The 23,473-nt window shown below is 42.0% G+C and overlaps 1 protein-coding gene across 7 annotated transcripts in view; it reads right to left on the reverse strand.

The window, feature by feature from the left end:
* The window catches only part of SH3D19 (SH3 domain containing 19), a 179,475-nt gene extending 162,901 nt beyond the window's left edge, over nucleotides 1-16,574 (reverse strand). For 4 of the 7 annotated variants that reach the window (XM_068542615.1, XM_068542613.1, XM_068542611.1 and 1 more), the window contains exon 1: nucleotides 16,186-16,531. In XM_068542615.1, coding sequence (XP_068398716.1) covers nucleotides 16,186-16,297 — 112 coding nt within the window. In that variant the 5' untranslated portion in view covers nucleotides 16,298-16,531. Of the gene's footprint in view, nucleotides 1-16,185 lie in introns of all 7 variants that reach the window. The other 3 variants (XM_068542612.1, XM_068542618.1, XM_068542620.1) reach the window with 3 other exon arrangements.
* Nucleotides 16,575-23,473: the final 6,899 nt, after the last annotated feature.

A 23,473-nucleotide genomic window follows, 5' to 3' on the forward strand; every position in this document is an offset into this window, starting at 1 on the left:
TAAGACATTTGAGCTTATTTAAGGGGAAGATTAAATAAGGCGTTGAAAGGTTTTAATGCAGAATAACATGATCAGTTTGCATTTTAGAAAAATCACTTCAGTGGCTGTGTAGACAATGGATTACAGACAAGCAAGTCAGGAGGTAGAAAGGCTAGTTAGTTACAAGGCTGTTGTGAATGGTGAGAGATGCCTGGACAAGGATGGTAGCAATGAGGATGGAGGCAAGAGGACTTAGTCAAGGGCTACCTAGGGGATGTATTCAATAGACTCTGGTAACTGACTGGTTAGATGTAAGTAATCATGGGGAGGGACGAAGTTAAGAACTTCACCCAGGTTTCTGGCTGGGGCAACTTGAGTTGTGTCATTATATGGAACCTTGGAGAAGATAGCTTGGGGGTGAGAATTATAAGTGAAAGACATCAGGAGTCTATAAAAGAGAAATCCAAACAGATATTACATTCTTACAATGAGCATTTATTAAATAAGCACATTGAGAGATTCAGAATATATTCCAAAAGCTCAACGGGCCAATTTCTAGTTACTTGTTAATTGCAGAGAGTTCATGAAAAATATAACACACAAAGAATTCTGAAACCAAGTTTTGGCCATTAGTTTCAGTCTGCTCGCACCAGGGAACCCTTAAGGAGGCTGAGGTAGATGACGCTGTCCCCAGTGTTCCACAGCTCTCCCTGCAGAAGGATGAGCCACCCACTCGAGGGACCAGGGCGTCCTACAGAAGGATTATCCTTCCCTGTACCACTAACATCCAGTTGGCTAAAGAAATGTGAGTAGAAATAATATATGCCACTTCTGAGCAGAAGTTTTAAAAGCTGGCACATCATTTGTCCATTGCTCCTTTTCCCAGTTAGGAACTGCTCCTCCAGCCAGGATCCCAGAATGAAGAAGACAAGTGAGGCTGAGCTGCAGCTCACCAGCTGAATATACCTGTCATAAGATACCGAGCTTTAGAGGTTGTTTGTAACCACAGCGTTAACAAAATATGTCAGACGTATGATGGATATAGGTGTTTCACAAATAACAATGTATGATTTGTATTTCCCCTCCTCCAGTTGAATTTTTCTGGTGATCTGCTACAAAGCAATCTGATGGGAAGAAAGAAATAGTTGGCCCAAGTATCCCAAAACTGAAACAGAGAATTTTTAACCTGAAAGAAAAGCTGATAGTCTGGAGTCAGCAAACTTCTCCTGTTAAGGGATAAACAGTAAATATTTTAGGCTCACAAGCCACACAGACTCTGTTGCAACTACTCAACTCTGCATATACGGCACAAAAGCAGCCATAGACAATATATAAAAGAATGAGCGTGGCTGTGTTCCAATAAAACTTTATTTACAGAAACAGGCAGTGAGCCAGATTTGGTCCACAGGGCTATGGTTTCCAGATCCCTGGTCTTAATCCTTCATATTGTCAGTGAGGAATCTAAGACCTAGAGAGATTAAATCAAGGACATACAGCTGGCTGGTGGCAAGTTGAGCATTACAATGCAGGTCTCCTCAACCTATTGCTTTAGAACAGGTTCTGTTGCGTCACAACTTGGAGATGAAATACACAGCAAAAAATAAGGCGGAGAACGCTAAGGGTAGGTTTTGATTATGTTAAACAGCTTTCAACAGTGTGGTTATAAATGAGGATTTGCTTTTCAAGTGATTATGGCTTTCATAAAAACAAGTGAATGTCATAAGATGGAATAGGTGAACGAATGATAAATTAGCCAGTGTTTGAAAAATGATCTTCAGAGGAAACGCAATTATATACTTCCTTCCTACTAACATTTTCTCCAATACTTATCAATCATTTCTTTTATCAACAGGACAGCATTTGCTACGATCATTGCAGTAACTCACCTTAAGGCAAAACAGGGTTAAAAACATACCACAAAATGAGCAACAAATACACTAGACCAGCAGGCAATTATTTCACATGGTATTTTTAATTTATTTTCCTTTCTTTTAACTTCCAAAGTAATACTCATTGGAGGAAACTCAATACAGAAGTATATAGAGTTACACACTCCACACCCTCCTCAATTCCACTCCCCAGTGTTAACACATGACTGATTTATATCAGGAGAGCGCAATAAAGCTACCTTCTCTGAGTCATTCTTTCAAAAACAAAGAGGAATATAGGTTTCCTGACCAGATATCCCTTGAAAATCATGTTTGAAAAAGCAACAGACAGGTTAGGTGTGGTCTGTGGCCTGGAATTGAGAAGAGCAAGCTGCCTATGCAGGGTTTAAATGGAGGGTCTTGACGCCAGCGCTGTAACCAGATGAGCGGGGCTCCTCAAATACCTCGATGACGCTACTGTAGGATGTGCAAACACTTCAGAAACGAGTAAGACTGTCCACACTTTATCTTTCGGTGTTTTATTGGGAAAACTTGGGCCAATTTGCTCATAAAAAGACCAACAACCTTAATCAGTTTTTCTTTTAATCCATACTTGAGGGACATCAGTGACAATGGCAGAGTAAAGAACTCCAAAAGTCTGTCCTCCGTAAAAGCAGTTAAAAGCTGGCAGAAACTGGCAGAATCAACCCTTTTTGAACACTGAAAACTAAACAAAAGCTTGCAGCAACCACTTGATGCACTTAAGTACAGTGAAACACTTAATCAAGGAAAACTAGCTGGGTTTTGGTTGCAGTAGCAAGTTTTGTGGCATTTTAACTTACCCTGGTCCCATCCCCCATTCTCCAGCTCAGTGGAAGCCTTGAAAATAATAGCCTGCCCTCTTGGTACTGGTACCGGTACTGGTACCGGTACCAGTACCAGAGGGAGCAGAAAAGACCTCATTCACAAAGAATTATAATAATTTGTTTTGACTTGTCCGGTGGAACCCTGGAAGACCAGCACAAAAGACTTGCCTTTATCTTGCCTAACTCAGAACTCTCCTAAAAAGTGGCTAGCTCGAGAAAACTTATTGAAATCATTTACAGGCAAATAAATATATTTGTTGCGGCTGCATGAGGCAATGGATAATAGTTGGGGCAAACAACAGACTAACCAAAGAAGTTGGGGGGAAAGGCTGAAGGATGAGATGCTTTGGGAAATAAGGGCTTTGAAAAGCTCCCACATATTCCTAGGAATCTAGAAGTCCATGTGCATTCCCAGGGTGAGTGCATGCTCAGAAAGAATCTGAGAGGGCGCTAACCTCTCAGCTCTGGCTGAACTACAGGCTCTGCACAAGCAGAAAGTGAAGGCTAAGGTTAGCTGTACTCTGCTTGGCTGAGTGTTGAAGGTGTGCTGTGATACACACACAGAGCCCCCCTGCAAAGACTGGGAGATTTTTTTTTTGGTTCTAGGCATTTAAGGAAAACTCTGTCCAATCACTAGCTGACCACGAAGCTAATGAAACTGAGACTTCAGTGCCACACATCACACAAAAATTACACACTCTACAAAATTAGTTTAGAAAAATCACTAGACAAGCAACAACAATCATAATAGGCAGCAATAACAAACCCTGGGGAGGGAGAAGAATCTGATTTCAGAGTTGCTACATTGTAATATTCAAAATGTCCAGTTTTCAACAAAAAATTATGAGGCACACAAAGAGACAAGAAAGTAGTGGCCCATGCACAGAAAAAGAAAAAAAAAAAAAAAGCAATCAATATAAACAGTTCCTGTGGAAGCCCAGACATTGGACTTACTAGACAAAGACTTTAAATCAGCTATTTCCAATATATTCAAAGAGCTAAAGACACTGTTAACAGAATGAAAAAATAGACTGCAGACTAGGAGAAATATTTTCATATCTCATATCCAACAAAAAATTTGAATGCAAAATATATAAAGAACTCTTTAAAATTCCATAGTATGAAAACAAACAACCCAATTTTAAAATGTGCAAAGATTTGAACATTCTTCACCAAAGATGACATAATGGATGGCAATTAACCACATGAAAAGATGCTCAACATCATTATCCATTAAGGAAACACACATTAAAGCCACAACAAAGTATCACTACACATCTATCAGAAAGGCTAAAACAAAAACAAAAGCAAACGAGAAAAACCTGATAATACCAAGTGCTGATGAGGGTGGGGAGCAACTGGAACTCTCATTCATTGCTCATAATAATGCAAAATGGTATAGCACCACTCTGGAAAACAGTTTGGCAGTTTCTTGTAAAGTTAAGCATACACTTACATATTACCCATTAAACCAATATCTAGGTACTTAAACCAAAGAAATAAAAACTTGTGTTTATGCAAAAACATGTATGTTTATTCATAAATACCAAAAACTGAAAATCACCTAAATATCCTTTATCAGGTAAATGGATAAACAAACTGTGGTGCATTAATACAATGGAATACTACTCAGCAGCAAAAGGGAACAAATTATTGACGCAGTTAACAACATGAATGAACCTCCACAACAATGTGCTGGGTGAAATGATTCCATTTATATCATATTCTGGAAAAGGCAAAACTACAGAGACATAGAACAGATCAGGGGTTAAATGGTGTAGAGAAGATATGACTGCAAGGGGCAGCACAGGAATTTCAAGGTGATGAAACTGTCTGTATTCTGACTATGGGGGTGGTTACAAGAATCTGTACGTGTGTCACAGCTCACAGAACTACGTACCCAAAAGAAGTCACCTTTACTGTATGTAAATTTAAAAATTAAAGGAGAAAAAAGACTGCAGGGCTTCAAATCCCAGCTCTTTTTCTCTTTGCCTCGTTGTTCTTATTAAAAACAACCTGACTTTCTGTGTTGTTAAAGGATTACATGAGTTCCTGGCATACGCTAAGCACTAAATTGGTGAGTGATCAATAAAATGTTTTGTTCAGACATGCTAAAGAGTTGGTACTTTTAAAAAACCCACTGCAAGAGGAAGAAATCTAGTTTTTAATTAAAAGAGCAAAGAATTGAAGAATATTGGGATTAAAACCCCTAATTCTTCATCACCTTCATTAAACATTCATTGGAAACCTATGAGGTGATAACTATCAAATTACGTTCTTCAAGGTTTACAGAATCCTTGAGCTCAAGGAGCTACTGAAAGGCTTGTTCCCAGAGCTACGTAGGTACTGGCCGTGATATTTCACACGAAGAGCAAATGCGCTCCAATCAAGGCTTAGTACTCAATGGTGGGTATCACTGCCTCTCTCCTGGGAAGGTGCCAACTGCAAGCTCCGTTTCCCGAGTCGGGGCAGGTCAGCATCCTTGGACTTGGTGCTCGCTGCGCTGCCCTACACCCCATCCATGATCAGCCGGGTCCATCCTTCCTCGAAAACATCCTTAACAGCCACCCTCCGCCCATTCTGCACAGATAGGGGGTTTGGAGCTTTTCAAGAGGCAGCAGCTGCTGTAAGTAACGGCGACTCTCATCTTCCTAGTGTCTCCCTCTTTACCTGAAAAGTAGCCTCCTTTCCTTGGCCAAACGTCCAAACCCACACTTGACCTTTCAGAGCCGATGCGCTGGGACCCAACATGGCGGCGCCCTTGTACGGGGAGGGGCCGCTCGCCTCCCAGAGGAGAAACAGCCGCGGCCAAGGTTACCCTAGAGGGAGGCCGTTAGGAAGGACTCCGAGCGCTGGACTTGACATCCATCTGCTGCCCCTCAGCCCAAAGCCTGACGCCAGCCGTACTGATGGCACCAAGTGGCAAACATCTAATGTTCATCATTGCTAAAAAGGCAACAAGAAAAGATCTGGCGCGTCAGAGCATATTGTTTCGGTGAGCCACGGGCAGAGCAGAAATTCACTCTCCATAGTTGCCCGTGGATTCGGGTTAGAATAAAATGTAATCAAACGAACGATAAAGACAACATTACATCATTAAAAAAATTCTATTCTATTTGACAGACGTATTGAATATATGTGCCAGGCACCGTTCTGTGTTATGGGGCTATAACAATGAACAACATAAATCTTCCCTCGTGGAACTCATTACTGAAAGAGTGTCCGCATGGAATCTGCCAATTTTACCTTCTCTCCATTCTAAGAAACCTCAGAACACCCCCCACCCCCAAGCCCAGAGTCCCATCTGACAGAATCAGCTGCAGGCGATTCTCAAATTCTCGTGTGCAGGTGGCCAGGTGGGTACCACAAGACCCTACCATCCCCTCCAGGAGAAGGGACCAGGGATGGGCCTGAAAAGGTGGCTACTATGTACTTTGTCATTAGCCTCTGAGATCAACCAGCATGAGACCCCTGCCCCAAAGGGGCACTCTGTGCAGGACCCTGACTGGCCAGCCTACTTAGAGTCTCTTTCTTAGGGAGGCTGACTGTAAGAAAAACAAGAGTCAATTATTCAGTAAGTTCAGAAGCCATGGAAGGAGACAGAAGTGAACTGAGTCACCAAAATGGTGGTGTTAGTAACGTAAAGAATAACAGTCTTCCCAACTTACAAAGGAATGTTCTCCGGGGTAACTATTTGCTGTCAGTTTCCTAGAGCTACTCTTATTTCCAAATGACTTCCAAGGCTACTTCCTGTCTTCCAACTTACTGGAGTATCCTTATAAGCCACCTCCCAACAGCTGAGGTTAGCAGAACAGACCTCTATTTCTTGCAATCTGAAAGAACGTTAACTACCACATACGTTGCTTTCCAGTTACTTCAATGATAAGTCCTTACATCATTCTTTATGTGGAGTCTTCTTAGGCTATGGATAACAGAGGGACTGAATAAAATCCATGTATAAAATGCATGGTGGATTCCATTTATTTATTCTGTTTGACTAAAAGGCATCACAACATAAATTACTTATGATGGAAAAATATTACAGTTCAAATTACAAGAAAGCACACTGAAACCACTCAACATCACATTTTTTAATAGGACACTAAACCAGTGAGCCTCACCTCACACAGAACTCCCAAAATCCAGTTCTATAGATACTATTCCAAAAGTAATTAATCAGGAAAATCTGAGGGTGGGGTCATGAGCATAGGTCTTTTAAAAAACTCCTCAGTTAATTCTGATGCCCAGCCAGCACTGAGAACCCTGGCACTAAGGTAGAGGTGATTGAGTACCTTGTAACTCAAAGTGTGGTCCAGGGACCAGTATCCGCAGCATCACCTGGAACTTGTTAGAAATGCAAAATCTCAGGCTCCACCCCAAACCTACTAAATCAAGATCTGCGTCTTTACAAGATCCCCAGGTGATTTGTAGGCACATTAAAGTTTGAGAAGCACTGTTTAAAGGTCTCATTGCTACAGAAATGTGAGAAATACCACACCACGTTTTAAAGTTGAATGCCTCAAGAAGAAAGGAGAAACAGGAATAGAACAGCATAAAAGATAAAATGTTTGTGATATTAGGCATTTCACATTATTAAGCATCTAATTAAGAGTAATATTCAAACACAAGCCTGCACCTTTTAAAACGTGAAATACAACTCCTTATTTCAAATGAATTTCACCTACAAACCATACCTTCCACTGGCAAGAGTTATACCTCAACGGACTGACACAAATCTACCTTATAATCTCCAGATAGCCTGTTATCTCCACTGAGCTAGTGTGTATTGAGGGGGAGTCCTTGTGAGGAAATAAAGAAACAAGGGTGGTGACAAAGCAAGAAAGGATCATTTACATGGGTGGCCCCATGCTGAGTGAGGGGCCTTCCAGTTTTTTGTGAACACCTCTGTACTAGTTTCAAAGGATTCTTTGGAAATGGTGATATTTATCGCCAGAAAAACGAATTCTCCACATGTGCAAACGTTTTCTTCTGTGCCTTGTTCTTGGGCGGCTCTCAGAAAAAGCATTTAGCTTTCTTCCAGTATAGCGATTCCTTGACTAATGTATCTTCAGAAAACAACACTCCGGTACACTGAAGGCAGCCGTATCGGAAACAAACTCTGAATCCTACGCAGCAGCCCTGGCATGAGTTATAGGCTCATCAGTGGTGCCACTGAGAATCTGCTCGTAAGCATATCAGAGCAGGGACAAAATCACCTCCTGTCACAGCTTCTATTTATTTGTTCCCTGAGAGGTATTCAGACCTGGCACTCGGCAAAATGACAAAATCAGAAAACTGTTTTCAGATTCTATAGGTTTCCTTTGCAATACCCTTAAACTTGTCCAAGTATGACCATGACCCTCTTCAAGAAATGTACATCACACATGAGAACGTGACGTTTAAAAGCATGTTTCCCATAGTAAACTTGTATTTAGAGAATGAATAATTCCCATTCAAAAGATGCAAAAAAGGAGGGGCCTTTAAGTTATTTGTCCAAGGTCACATTATAATAAAGTACAAAATAGCAACAAGAACCTAGGTAACCTCATGTTAACAAAAATAGCCTGGTGGTAAGGAGAGAGAAATATGATCAAGTCACAACTTTTATCAGTTAGGAATTGCATTCAGCTGCTAATTAAAAGACCTAAGAGAACAGTGGCTTGAATAAGACAGAGTTTATTTTTTCTTAAATAAAGGAGGAGCAGACAATCAAAAGCTCATCTGATGACTCTATTACCACTGGAAACTGAGATTCCATCCATTTTTCTGCCCCACCATTCTCAGTGCGTGGCTTCCATCCTCAAGATAACCTCATGACCCAGGATGGCTGCTGTGAGCTACACACCCTTGTCCCTGGTCGGGGGATGAAAGGTGATAAGGGCAAAAGGATATTCTGTGCAGTTGAGTCCCCTTTAAAGAATTTTTCTAGAAACCACACTCAACAACTTTTTCTTGCCTCTCATTAGTAGGCTGGGTGAAGCAGTTTCACAGGTGGGTACCTTGCCACAGTCAGCAATATAGGGTTCCACTGACCAAGGAAGACGAGAATAAATACTGGGTAGGAGTCTGCACAGAATCCTACTCCATAGCTTTCTAGCTACGTGACCTTGACTAGATTATTTACCCCCTCTGGGTAAACACCCCCTCCGGTTTCTCATCTGCAAAACTGAAGGAAATCATCGCACCTATCTCATAAGATTGGTATGAGGACTAAGTGAAGGAAATACATGTAAAACAATTAGAATACCACCTGGGACCTAGCACACAATAAATATTAACTCATTATTGTTTGATTATCCAGGGCTCTTCCAAATTCCTCTCATACTCTAACTTCCTCTCCATTTCCAAAATTGTACCTGTTGATACTCTAGTGTGAATGAGTTTTAGTCACAGGTCATCTCAAGTTGGATACGCATTTCATGCCTTTCCTTTCTAATTATGAAAGTAAGTGCCAGACAAGAGCACACATGGGATATTCTGGACAGAACTGGGGTGGAGGAATTGAGCTTACAGTCCCCAAAAGGCAGGGTCTAAACACAATCCCAAGGCACGTGTTTGGAGAACCTGAAGAAACTAAGGTGAGAGTAAAAAAGAATGCTATCTCCTGTGCAGAAGAATTCTAACAGATTTATGTAGATATTCTGCCCCCCTACAGTATGGGGGGGTGGCGGGGAGTGGTAACCTTGGCCTAGAGAAAACTGAAAAACACTCCCTCAGCAAGGAGATCAAAGTCAACATCAACAGTTATAAATGATGTTAATATGATACCCTTAATATGTGGTTAAAATGGTACTTTACCTCCCAAACACCCAAAACTCCAGTCTAAACATGAGAAAAACATCAGACAATTCCCCATAGAGTAACATTCTACGAAATATCTGACCAGTACTCCTCAACACAGTCAAGGCCATCAAGAACAAGAAAAATCTGCGGGCTTCCCTGGTGGCGCAGTGGTTGAGAATCTGCCTGCCAATGCAGGGGACACGGGTTCGAGCCCTGGTCTGGGAAGATCCCATATGCTGCGGAGCAACTGGGCCCGTGAGCCACAACTACTGAGCCTGCGCGTCTGGAGCCTGTGCTCCGCAACAAGAGAGGCCGCGGTAGTGAGAGGCCTGCACGCCGCGATGAAGAGTGGCCCCCGCTCACCACAACTAGAGAAAGCCCTCGCACAGAAACGAAGACCCAACACAGCCAAAAATAAATAAATAAATTAAAAAAAAAAAAAAAGAAAGAAAGAACAAGAAAAATCTGAGAAACCATCACAGCCAAGAGGAGCCTGAGGAGACACGACAGCTACATGTGATGTGGTGTCCTGGATGGGATCCTGCAGAGCAGGAAGAAATCAGGCAAAAACTAAGGAGGTGTCAGTAACAGGGAAACCTGGATGTGAGGTAGACGGGAACTCTCTGTACTATCTTAACAATTTTTCTGTAAATCTATAAAACTATTCTAAAAAAACAAAGTTTATTTAAAAAAAGAAAAGAAAACAATGATTTACTGCCTGTACACCCCTCCCCCGCCATGCACCCATCCCCACCCAAAGGCAAGCTTAGAGTCCCTAAAGGTGAGGCCTACAGCTGCTGAGGGGCAGGAATGGATGTTGAACCTTCATACAAACGAGGGGGCCGGGCCTCCTTCCTCCCCACCTTAACCCTGCTCTTTGCTCTGAAGCTACTAGACATATATTTTCATCTTGTACTTAACGGATAATATTTTCATCATACCTATGTTCAGTATTATAAACTCCCCCAGAACACATCCCATGTTCTCCACTGATGAAGTGGAGTGCCCATCTTGAAAGGCAGGTACCTGCGGCACAACTAAGCTAACGTGACTGCCTTTTTCCCAGTGAGGCGACATCTCGAGTGTGGCACCTTGGGCTTTTCCCTCATCACAAGGAGCCCGGAGAAACCGCCCCCCCAGGTCGGACCCCGCACACTGGCAGGCTTCTATAAACCGAGTCAGAAGCTATTTTCCTCCTCATCCCCTAGAATCATAAAATGTAATGTTGGAAGCCTCATCCTTTCAATTAATAAGGCAAAAACTAAGGCTCAGAAAGATGCTATAAATTGCTGGAGGCTAAAGCCAACTGAGAGAGACCCAAACGTTCTGAGGATAAGACTCTAAGTACCATTGAATGTAAAGCTGAAACGATCTGAGGGAAAATAGTTGCCCCCAGAATGTAACATGCCAATGACCTTATAGAAGCACTGCATGAATAGTGGCAAAGTTAAGAAAAAAAAAAAAAAGGAAGGGATGCACCCTGGTTAAAAACAGGATGTAGAGTCATTAACTTACCTTTCATTTGTTGAAGTCACTTTGAACACAAATACTTATGTCACAAGAATGAGCTTTTCGGGCTTCCCCGGTGGCGCAGTAGTTGAGAATCTGCCTGCCAATGCAGGGGACACGGGTTCGAGCCCTGGTCTGGGAAGATCCCACATGCCGCGGAGCGACTAGGCCCGTGAGCCACAATTGCTGAGCCTGTGCGTCTGGAGCCTGTGCTCCGCAACAAGAGAGGCCGCGACAGTGAGAGGCCCGCGCACCGCGATGAAGAGTGGCCCCCGCTTGCCGCAACTAGAGAGAGCCCTCGCACAGAAACGAAGACCCAACACAGCCATAAATAAATAAGTAAATAAATAGATAAATTAAAAAAAAAAAAAAAGAATGAGCTTTTCATTTGTGATGATGAAGAAAGGGTAAACATCAACGACAAGCCACGTTAAAATAGTTTGTATGGTGCAAGGAATGTCGAATGAAGAACTAGTCTCAGTCTTTCGGGGTCTTGTAAGATTGATATATTTCAAAAAGATGCATGAACTCCAAAGCAAAGCAACTACATTTGATTAGAAATGGTGAAGATGCAGTTTTACCTCCTTTTTCTCTGCCAACCTGAAACCCCATAACTATTCCCAAAGGGAGAAAAATGTAGACTTAACGAAGCGTCAGATATTTTAACAAAAATATACATAAATAAACGCTAATAACTTTATAGGAAGTATTCACTATGTGCCTAGCTATGTTCTAAAGGTATTACATATACTAATTCACTTAATCCTCAAACCCTATGCAATAGGTTTTATTAATATTCCCACTTTACAAATAAAGAATGGATGCACAGAGAGGTTAGGTAACTTGCACAAGGTCACACAGTAAGAGGTAAGCCAAGAAATGAACCAAGACTGCCTGGTTCTCTTATGCTAAACTCCACTTGCTAGTCACCATGGACTACTTTATAGTCTTATTTATTTCTTTAAAGTATATTAGTCTTACCTTCCTTAATTCTATGACATGTTCTTTAAAAGCAGGGAGCCTATTTTATATATTTCTTTGTATTCCTTGTATTTTCTACACCATTTTGCATACATTTTGTTGACAGGATAACTAGACAGGTCTTCTAAAAGAAGTTGGTGAGTGCAGGATTTTTAAACAACGTGTATATATATCCATAGTTTCTATGGGACTTAAAATAACTTCCTCAAAATAAATTAGACAACTTTGAAATTCTAATAACAAAAACTGTAAGATGGTGGCCCAGAAGAATTAATGCAGTTTTCAAAACTACACAACTTACTAGACAGAGCCACAAACTCTGGGCCATATGACCTAGCATGCTATATGAATCAAATTAAAGAAACGACAGTTTATGACTTGAAACACCCAAAAGAGGTAACTGACGTGCAGCTATACCTAGCTGTATTCTTTTAGATTAAGTCTTTTAACACTTCTGAGTCTCAATTTACTCGTCTTTAAAATGGGAATAATAAAAATGTACCGTCTTCCCTCTCAGGTCGTTGTAACAATCAAGTTCCATGAGGCTGTGAAAGCCCCTCCTAAGCAGAAAAGCACCAGATAAATGTAATAAAGTATTTCTAAAATATAACAAGCAACATGCAGGTATAAACGTGTGGAGCATTAAAAGCAATTGACTTGTATTAGCAGCCAGTGGGATAGCTTGGAAAAACATGGACTTTCAGGTCAAACAGACCGGGATTCAAGTCCGCATCCTGCCATTTACTAGCTGCGGGATCTTGAGCAAGTCACTTCAGTATTTCTGAGCGTCAATCTTTTTTTTTTTTTAATTTATTTTTAAATATGTATTTATTTATTTTGGCCACACCAGGTCTTAGTTGTGGCATGTGGGATCTTCATTACAGCATGTTTAGTTGCGGCATGTGTAGTTGCGGCATGCAGGATCTTTTAGTTGCGGCATGCAGGATCTTTTAGTTGCGGCATGCGGGCTTCTTAGTTGCAGCATACATGTGGGATCTAGTTCCCTGACCAGGGATCGAACCCAGGCCCCCTGCATTGGGAGCACGGAGTCATACTCACTTCAACTATAAAATGGAGAAAATAATACCTCCCTCACAGGCGCTAGCACGTAAGAAGCAACTGGTTCATAAAGAATACAAAGAATTTTATTCTGTGACCTCATACTGATGATATTAGTTATTTTACTCAAAACACATTGGAGAAGTTATATCTGTTCTTCCAGCGTTTACCATAAACACATCAACACATATAGAGAGAGTACATTTATTTAGTATTTAGTATTTAGTATTTATTAAACCCTATTAAGTGCCTACCATTCTTCCAGGTGATTAAGGGAGGACCTAGAATTTTGTATTCCCTGCCCTTTGGAGAAACAATATAAAAATGTTGTAGGTCAGTCAGAGGTTCTCAGACCCATTTGAGAGTCTGATGAACGCTATGGCACCTCTCTACAAAGAAAGTTAACAAAACTTTAGGAGACAATACAGAAGATATAGGAGAATGTCTTCATGACCTTGGGGTAGGGAAAGCATTCTTAACCAGGGGGACAGTGAGGGGAGGAGGGACACTAATTATAAAGAAAAAGATTCATAAATACACCTACGTTAAAATTACAGATGTCCACATCAAAAGAAACCACAAACAAACATTTTTTAAATAAACCACAGAGTGGAGCAGATTTTGCAACACATGCAACCGACAGAAGTTGAGATTCCTGCACAAGTAAAGAACTCCAACAAATCAATAAAAAATGATAAGCAAAAAGTGTGATATAAGAATACAAAGAAAAGAAATTACAGCTGCATGTAACAATAAGGATAAATCTTACAAACTTAATATGGAGTGAAAAAAAGAATGACACTAAAGAAAAATTACAGGATGATTCCACTCGTAAGAAGTTGTAAAATAAACAAAACTAAATAATATTGTATAGGGATGCACAGATAAAACTGTACAGGTAAAACTGCACAGAAAAGCAAGGGAATAAAAGTGGTTCCCTCAAGGGGAAGGAAGAAGCCATGACTGGGAGAGAGTAGAGTTTGCTTAGAAATGATAATATTCTATTTCTCAACTTGGGCACAGGTTACAAGAGTTTTACTTTATGATTTACAGGTTTTATACGTTCTCCTGAATGTACATTGTAAAGTAAAAAAACACATTTCCACAACCACACCTAAATTTAGCATGGAGAGAAGTTCACAGACTCCCTCAAGTCCATAAACCCTAACTTTATGATGTCAACCTCTGTGAGATCAAAGAAAAATGGAAAATCTTTAGACTGTGAGGTGGTGGAGGGAGGAGGGAGCGGATGAGAACAGGAAAAGTGAAAGATTAGAAAGATGTTAAAAAGAAGAAACATGAAGCCTCTGGGTCAGTTCCTACTTTTTCACTTGGAGAGAGAACATCCAGCACAAAACGTAACTAACAAATGCCCAAGCTTGGTAAGGAATGCGATGGAGTCTGAAAAACACACGGGAACTAATGAGGGGAAAGAGGAGCACAGCTTGCAAAGAAATGTAAACTATTAAATAATGTGTCTCAAAAGAAAGAAGCCCAATAATGGCCAGTTTAACCCTCTGCCCACTCCATAATATCTCTGCCCCTCACCCCTTAGTGGAGACAGGGTACACTAAATGGTTAGAAACTGAAAACACCAATTTCTGAGTGAAAAAGGACACTGTGTCACGTATCAGCAAAATATTATCATGGAACTTAGAAAAGCTTCTGGTAGCCTTGGGAAATTAAGGAACTGGGAAAAACAAGTTAAAAAATGCCATTTCCACCAGCCTTGGAATAAATACATATATTGCAACTAAATGATAAACATCTATCTGGATCATATCTAGTCTGACCTCGGGTACAGCTCTGCACAGTACGTAAGCGAAGCTTTTTGCTGAAGGTAAGAGGAGTCCAAGGCATGTTCAGATCAGTAATTTAACAGCGGAACATCTTTGTAAAGTTTTTTCATTGTATTCTTGCAAGAATTATTTACTCATATCCAGCAATTACCCATTATTTCATTAGGTCTGGGTTTATACTGAACAAAACTATCAGTTATCTTCAAGATGGCTGGTGTTCGTGTGGTTAGTCAAATGCCCCATTTTGATGAAAAGAGTAATGGGCAAAATGAATTATTTTTAAGGCTCCAAGATTGACTATTTCTTCCTGTTCCACTCAAACTCTTTCCTTTCATCCCATTTTCTACCCTCCAGCTGTTCCCCACAGACCCATTATCTTCTTTTAATCCTTCAACTTTCTCTTAGGTTAAGGGAGCCACATAGAATAGCTGCTCCATGGCTGGGTGGAATGTTCACGATATTCCACTTTCTAAAGGGGCGTTAATGAATGTTCACATCTGAACCTTTCTCACGGCCTTATCTCCCTTTTGTTGTCACCTCCCTAGGTTTGTTCTTCCCTCTTGTTTTCGGATACCTGGCTTATCCAGTTGGAACCAAAGACCAAAGAATGTCCTCTCTATTCTGTTTAATTGAAAAGCTGCCCCGGAAAGAGGGAAGAGGTGCGGATCTACACTTATTCACTCTTCCACTTCTGCGCCAAACTATTGATCCGCGCCGCCTTTGCGCACCCCCAAAACACAAGTTACAGGCCCAGAAATGATCAGTCCAAATGAATCGCCTTTTGGAAGGCTATATTCTGGGCTTGGGGGGGGTGGGGCTGGGGGTCACCAAGTAACTCTAAAGCAAGTCCTATAGAAAATAGGTGAACTCGGGCGGCTGGGGGTTGGGAGGACAGTCACAGGTCCGAAGTTCAAGAGGCACCGAAACCCGACTGGACGATTCGCATGTGGTTCGACCCGGTTGCGACAGCGGAGGCAAACCTATCGGGAGGGGGCATTCTCCACTGGCCTCTGACTCATCCAGAGATAAGTAACCACCCGGGCCACAAGTTCCAAGCCAGCAGCTCCTGGATTTAGTCTGCATGCAAATTTTGTAGTTTCGGCTCCAGGGCCACTAGCAGGTAGAGACAGGTTTGAATTTCCTCGGGCTCGGCCCCAAAGTGAGGATAGGGATAAAAAAACCACTCTCCCTCCCGTTCGCCTCCTAGAGTTAAAGGTGCCAGTCCCCTCCGGGCGGGCGAGGGAGCCGCCGGCGTCCGGGGCAGGACCTGCGCGGCCCCGGGACGCCCAGCCCTGGGTCCCCGTTGCCCCGGTCCCCCGTCGCGCTGCCCGCGCCCCTCACCTGCTGCCGACTGGCCCGACAGCGCACGGCCCCGGGCGCGGCGCGGGCCCCCGAGCTCCCGGCGCTCGTGCAGCTCTTCGTCCTCGTCCTCCCGCCGCCGGCCTTCAGCCATCGACGAGCTGCGGGCCCCGCGCGCCGGCCGCCAGCTCCGGGCGTCCCGCGCCACCAGCCTCCGGGCCTGGGAGGAGGCCCCGGGGAGGAGGAGGAGGCGGCGGCGGCGGAAGCGGCTACCTCCGCGGCTCCACCTGCAGCCCGCGAAGGAGCGGCCGGGCGCGGGCCGAGCAGGTTTCCCCGCCTCCTCGCGCGCCCCAGCGACCTCCTTCTCCCGGCTCTGCCTCTCCCACTCTCTTCCCCCTTCCTCTCTCCGGTGTCCGCCCCGCAGAGCTGGAGCCGGGATCGGGCGGGGTCTGGCCGGGCCTCGCCTCCTCGGGGAGGGGTTACCGGCCGCCGAGGCCGCCTCAGAGCCGCACGCGCTGCAACCACCCGCTCCACCAAAACAAACGTGTACAAAATAAATAAACCGGATAGGAAGGGGGGAAAGAGGAGGCGGCCTGGCCTCTTCCTGCCCTTTCACAGTATTCCGGTGTTAACAGGAAACCCATTTGCTTGACACTTAAACCAAAGGAGGAGGAACCTGCTGGTAGCCGGACTTGGAGAGCTGGGGCAGCTGGAGCCTCTGAACTTGGGAACAAACCCGGCTTGGAGTTTGGTAGCGCCTTCGCAGTTGCAGGCTTTTTTCTTTCCCTCTCTTTTCGCCCTTTCAAATCGAGCCTCTGGGCAGAGCCCAGAGGATTTTTAAGGCAGTGAATCGACTCTGTATGATACTATAATAGTGGATACATGTCATTACACATTTGTCCAATCCCACAGAAAGTACAACAGGGAGGGTGAACCCTAATGTAAAGCAAAGACTTTGGGTGATTATGATATGTCCGTGTAAATTCATCAGTTGTAACAAATGTACCACTCTGTTTGGGGGGGGGGTGTTGATAATGGGGAAGGCTGTGCAGGGGTGGGGGCAGGAAGACCTGGAAAATCTCAATCTTCAGCTCAGTTTGGCTGTGAACTGGAACTGCTCCAAAATATAAAGTCTAATAATAAAAAAAGTACATCTTCTTCCTTAAGAGCCCGGGACCTGATTATTTGCAGAAAGGCAATTTGGTGAAGTGACAGAGCAGTGTCTCTGGAGTCAGAAGCTGTCACTTGAAGCACTTCCCTAAAGCTGAAAAGAATGGGCTAAGAAAGTTATTCTGTATCTCTGTATAGTACACACCTTCGGTTCGTACTCGCACGTACACACTTTCGCACAGAGAGGGGCAGATTCTCACATCTCGGAAAAAGATATCCAAGATGCAGGCAGAGACGTTGCCTGGACATGACTCCATAGGACACTCCCCGATGGAATGAACAGGACTTTATCTTCAGCCTCTTGCTCTATTTTTGAAAGCTTGTGAGGGCTCCTAATGTTCAGCATGTAAGAGAGAAACAGAGAGGGAGAAACGGGTCACTGAAAATAGAATCGCCAGGCACACCTGAGCGCTGTCTCTTTACCTTTTAAATAGTGCTTGTTGCTGCCAGAGAAAATCTTTCTGCTTTTAAGCAGAAAAGAACCACGATCGATTGTGTGGAATTGAGGTCAAATTCACAAGTGAGACTTTACTGCATAAGCAGTTAAATAAGTAGACATCCGGACCACTTGAAGTTAAACTAGAAAGAAAAAAAGGTTCTGGACCTTTAGGGTTGTTTTCAGTGTTTGGGTATTTGTCACTTACCTTAGAGGATGAGGAGTCATTTGGAAGCCCCTACGCTGATAGCAGCCCAATTTCACAAAGCTGTCATTCTCCACTATTCAGTTTCTGAGTTTGAAAAGGGCTGAAAGTGTTCTGGATGTCCATCCAATCAGAGCTTTAGGAACCCGTGCCCTTTCGAGGTGTAGGCTCAAGCTGACTTTCCATTCAACAAACACTTATGTAACTATTGTATGACAAATACCACAATAAGTGCTGTGGGGAGATTCAAAAGAAGGAAAGAAATATTTACTCTGGGGCCCATGGTAGGTGCTTTTCACATAGGTTTTCTCATTTTCAATGAACAAAACATATTTCCTGTCCTAGCCTGACAGAGGGGGACTGACCCAGTTTACCACAAAACAAGGCAAAATTTGGTAAATTCTACAATAAATGTATAACCTTAGGCAAGAGTGCCAAGATAATTCAATAGAGAAAGAATTGTCTTTGCAAAAGAGAGAATCTGAACCCCACTTTATACTGTATGAAAGAATTAACTCAAAATGGATCATAGATCTAAATGTAAGAGCTAGAATTATAAAGCTCTTCAAAGAAAACTTCAAAGTGAATTAAATTTAAAAGGTTTAATCCTTAAATAGGATTAAACTCTTATGAACTTGTGTTAGGCAATAGTTTCTTAGAGTGTCGCTTATACCAAAATGTATAAGTGACAAAAGAAAAAATAAATTGGGCCTCACCAAAATCAAGAACTTTTGGGCTTCACAGGACATCATCAAGAAAGTAAAAAGACGACTCTCAGAATGTGAAAAAATATTCGTAAATCATATATCTGGTAAGGGACTTGTATGCTGAATATATAAAGAACTGAAAACTCAAAAAAAAAAAATTAGCCTAATTTTTAAAAGAACATTCTCCAAAGAAGATATACAAATGGCCAATATGAACACGAAAAGATGTTCAACCTTATTAGTCATTAGGGACAAGTAAATTAAAACCTCAGTGTGATACCACTTAACACATACCAGGATGACTAATGTAAAAAAGATAGACAATAACATGTTGCAAGGATATGGAGAAATTTCAGCCCTCATACACGGCTGGTGAGAATGTAACATGGCACAGCCACTTTGGGAAACAGTTTGGCAGTCCTCAGAAGGTTAACTGTAGAGCTACCCTATAACACAGCACTTCTACTCATAGGTATATACTCAGGAGAAATGAAAATATGTCCACACAAAAACTTGTACCTGAATGCTCACAGTGGCATTATTTATAATAGGCAAAAAGTAGATATAACCAAATACTCATCAATTGGTGAATGGATAATCAAAATGTGGCATTATCCATACAATGGAATATTATTTAGCCATAAAAATGAAGTACTGATATATGCTGCAACATGGATGAACCTTGAAAACATTATACTAAGTTTAAAAAACCAGAGATGTATGGCCCTGTTTATATGAAATGTCCAGAATAGGTTAGTCCATGGAGAAAGGAAGTAATGTAGGGGTTTCCAGGGACAGAGGAGAATGGGGAGTCACAGTTAATAGGTATATTATTTCTCTTTGAGGTGCTGAAAATATTATAAAATCAGATAGTGGTGATGGTTGCACAACTCTGAATATACTAAAGGATGAATTTTATGGTATGTAATTATATTCCAATAAAGCTGTTATTTTTTTTTTTAACATCTTTATTGGAGTATAATGCTTTACAATGGTGTGTTAGTTTCTGCTGTATAACAAAGTGAATCAGCTATATGTGTACATATATCCCCATACCTCCTCCCTTTTGCGTCTCCCTCCCACCCTCCCTATCCCACCCCTCTAGGTGGTCACAAAGCACCGAGCTGATCTCCCTGTGCTATGCGGCTGCTTCCCACTAGCTATCTGTTTTACATTTGGTACTGTATATGTGTCCATGCCACTCTCTCACTTCGTCCCAAAGCTGTTATTTTTTAAGAAAGGTATAACCCACTCACCGTGAAAGCAAGAAAACAAGGACCAGGGAGAGGACTGCACTCCGAAGTCATCATATTGAACTAGAGAAACCAGATAGGAGTTACAGGCAATAACTGCTTAATCATATGAAAGAAAAGGAAAGGTGTGGTCAACTGACAACTCAATAAATATGTCAAAACACCCCACCCGCCCCAGTGACACAGCAAGAGCCAAACCCATAGAAGGAAAATGTTAATGAAAATCCACAGCTAAGAGTAGAACAAGATTTGCCCTCAAAGCTTTAAGGTATTAAGAAAAAAATTTGTAAGAGATATTGGAAAACAGCCCACATTACAGAGGAAAATGTTCTTTGCTTCTCACTTTGGATATACAGCCTGAAACAAAATGGTGTGAGAATAGAACACTACAAAAAATAAGAATATACTATATAAATACATATGTAGTACAATACTTGGCAAATAGAAGGCACAATAAATATTTGTTTAATGACTGAGTGAATATAATTCCTTTTTGGTTTTTTTTCCTGCTGAATCATCAGAAGACATGAGTCTCAAGTCCTTTAACTTAAATAAAAAGTAAGTACCTGAAATGAAAAATTCACAGTTGAAGACCTCAAAAAAGAAAAAACAAGGATAGGCAGGGGTATACAGTGGATTTAAAAAATATAATATCTTCATAGTTTTGTTTCTTAAAATATCTGTACCAAATATGACAGAATTTTAAGATTTGTTAAAGTAGGATGGTGGGTTCATGAGTGTTTATTATGTTATATTATTCTCCATATTGCCTGCATACTTTTTTTTTTAAATTTTTTAAAAAAATGTATTTATTTTGGCTGCGTTGGGTCTTCGTTGCTGCGCGCGGGGTTTCTCTAGTTGCGGCGAGTGGGGGCTACTCTTCATTGCGGTGTGCGGGCTTCTCATTGCGGTGGCTTCTCTTGTTGCAGAGCACAGGCTTTAGGCACGTGGGCTTCAGTAGTTGTGGCGTGCGGGCTCAGTAGTTGTGGCTCACGGGCTTAGCTGCGCCATGGCATGTGGGATCTTCCCAGACCAGGGATAGAACCTGTGTCCCCTGCATTGGCAGGCAGATTCTTATCCACTGCGCCACCAGGGAAGCCCTGCCTGCGTACTTTTAAATTTTCATTATTTTTTAGAAAAAAAAATGGAAAAGATCAATGAAACTAAAAGGTGGTTCTATGAAAAGATAAACAAAATTGATAAACCTTTAGCCAGACTCATCAAGAAAGACAGGGAGAAGACTCAAATTAATAAAATCAGAAATGAAAAAGGAGAAGTTACAACCGACACCACAGAAATACAAAGGACCATACGAGACTACTATGAGCCAACAAAATGGACAACCTAAAAGAAATGGACAAATTCTTAGAAAGGTACAATCTCCTAAGACTGAACCAGGAAGAAATAGAAAAGATGAACAGACCACTTACAAGTACTGAATTTGAATCTGTGATTTAAAAAACTCCAACAAACAAAAGTCCAGGACCACATGGCTTCACAGGTGAATTCTACCAAACATTTAGAGAAGAGTTAACAACTATCCTGAAACTACTCCAAAATATTGCAGAGGAAGGAACACTTCTGAACTCATTCTATGAGGCCAGCATCACCCTGATACCAAAACCGACAAAGAGATCACAAAAAAAGAAAACTACAGGCCAATATCACTGATGAACATAGATGCAAAAATCCTTAACAAAATACTAGCAAACTGAATCCAAGAGTACTTTAAAACAGCAGTCCCCAACCTTTTTGGTACCAGGGACCGGTTTCTTGGAAGACAATTTTTCCACAGACCCGGGGGGCTTGGTTTCAGCATGATTCAGGCGCATTACATTTATTGTGCACTTTATTTCTATTATTATTATATTGTAATACATAATGAAATAATTATACAACTCACCATAACCCAGAATCAGTGGAAGCCCTGAGCTTGTTTTCCTGCAACTAGGTGGTCCCATGGGGGGGTCACGGGAGACAGTGACACCCAAAGTGTGTTGCTATGTCCAGTCTACTCTGTAATCTCGTTTTGGTGGCTGTCACTGCAGAAAACCCTGCTTCACAAAGATAAGATGTTGGAAATGGAAGCAGGCTTTTCAATGCTTTTGTGGCAATCTCAGGATATTCCGCCTTGAGTTTAATCCAGAATGTATGGAGATTTGAAGCTGTCTCAAACATACTTTTAAGGCCACCATCATTTGTGATCTCAAGTAGTTGATCCTCTTCTAGCACGGACAAAGTCGATTCACCTGGCTTATTCACAAATGGGTCGCGGATCCATTCCTTCCCAGTTCGGGGGTCTTTTGTGGTTGGGAAGCAATGCTCAAACTCTTTTGAAAGCTGAGATAGGTGATCATGCATCAGCTGGGAGAAAGAAGGCCCTGGCTTAGTCTCTTTCAAAATCTCTGCTAATGTTTGAAACATGTCAAAAATTGCAATGTGCACTCATCGCCCCCAGAATTCCAGTTTTGCTTTGAAAGCAGCCACTTTATCTGCCGACCTGAATACAGTTGTTGTTCTCCCCTGAAGTGACAGATTGAGTTCATTGAGCAGGTTGAATATGTCACACAAGTAAGCAAGTTTTGCAACCCATTCTGTGTCAGTGAAATGTGCTGCCAGTGGTGACTGTTTTTCTAAAAGAAATCTCTGGAACGTCTCTCATAACTCAAAAACTCTGGCCAGTGATCTACCTTTAGAAAGCCATCTCACTCTGTGTATAAGAGAAGACGTGTGTGCTCTGCGTCCATCTCCTCACAGAGCTGAGCAAACAGGCATGAGTTAAGGGCATGTACTTTAATATGGTTGATAATTTGAATTACATCCTGCAAAACGTTGTTAAGTTCAGGTGACATTTTTCGGCTAGCCAGCATTTCTCTATGGATGACACAGTGCGTAGACTCACATTCAAAAGCGACCTCTTTGACGCGAGTAGTGAAACCAGAAAGCCATCCAGTCATGGCAGCCGCTCCGTCCATATATACACGGACACAAAATGACCAATTCAGTTTTCCTGATCTGTAGTCATTCAAAGACTTGAATAGTTCTGCAGCTGTGGTGTCGGCTGGCAACAGAAGTGCACATAACATATCCTCATGCACATCCTCCTGAAAAATATATTGCACAAAAACAAGCATTGTTGCCTTGTTGTCGACATCGGTAGACTTGTCAACCTGGATTGCATACCACAGTGACTCATTAATCCTCTAACAATTGTGCCTCAACATCCCCTGCTATTTCATCAATTCGTCTAGTTATGGTGCTTGCCGAAAGAGGAACACCTGCCACCTTTTGAACTGCAGCCTCTCCTAAAAGTTCATGACAAATGTCTTTAGCAGCAGGAAGGAACCACTCTTCACCAATAGTAAAGGGCTTCTTAGCTTTAGCAATGCGGTTAGCCACTAAGAATGATGTTCTCAGTGCAGACACATTTGATGAAGTGGTGGCCTTCAACAATTGCTTCTGTTCCTCGTGTTCATGTTTTTTTCTTTTGAAAAACTCCAAAGCCTTGTCTTTTAATGCAGGGTGCTTGGTCTCCATGTGGCGAATCAGTTTTGAAGGT

The sequence above is a fragment of the Eschrichtius robustus genome, chromosome 4 (genome assembly GCF_028021215.1).
Source record: "Eschrichtius robustus isolate mEscRob2 chromosome 4, mEscRob2.pri, whole genome shotgun sequence".
NCBI classification, from domain to species: domain Eukaryota; kingdom Metazoa; phylum Chordata; class Mammalia; order Artiodactyla; family Eschrichtiidae; genus Eschrichtius; species Eschrichtius robustus.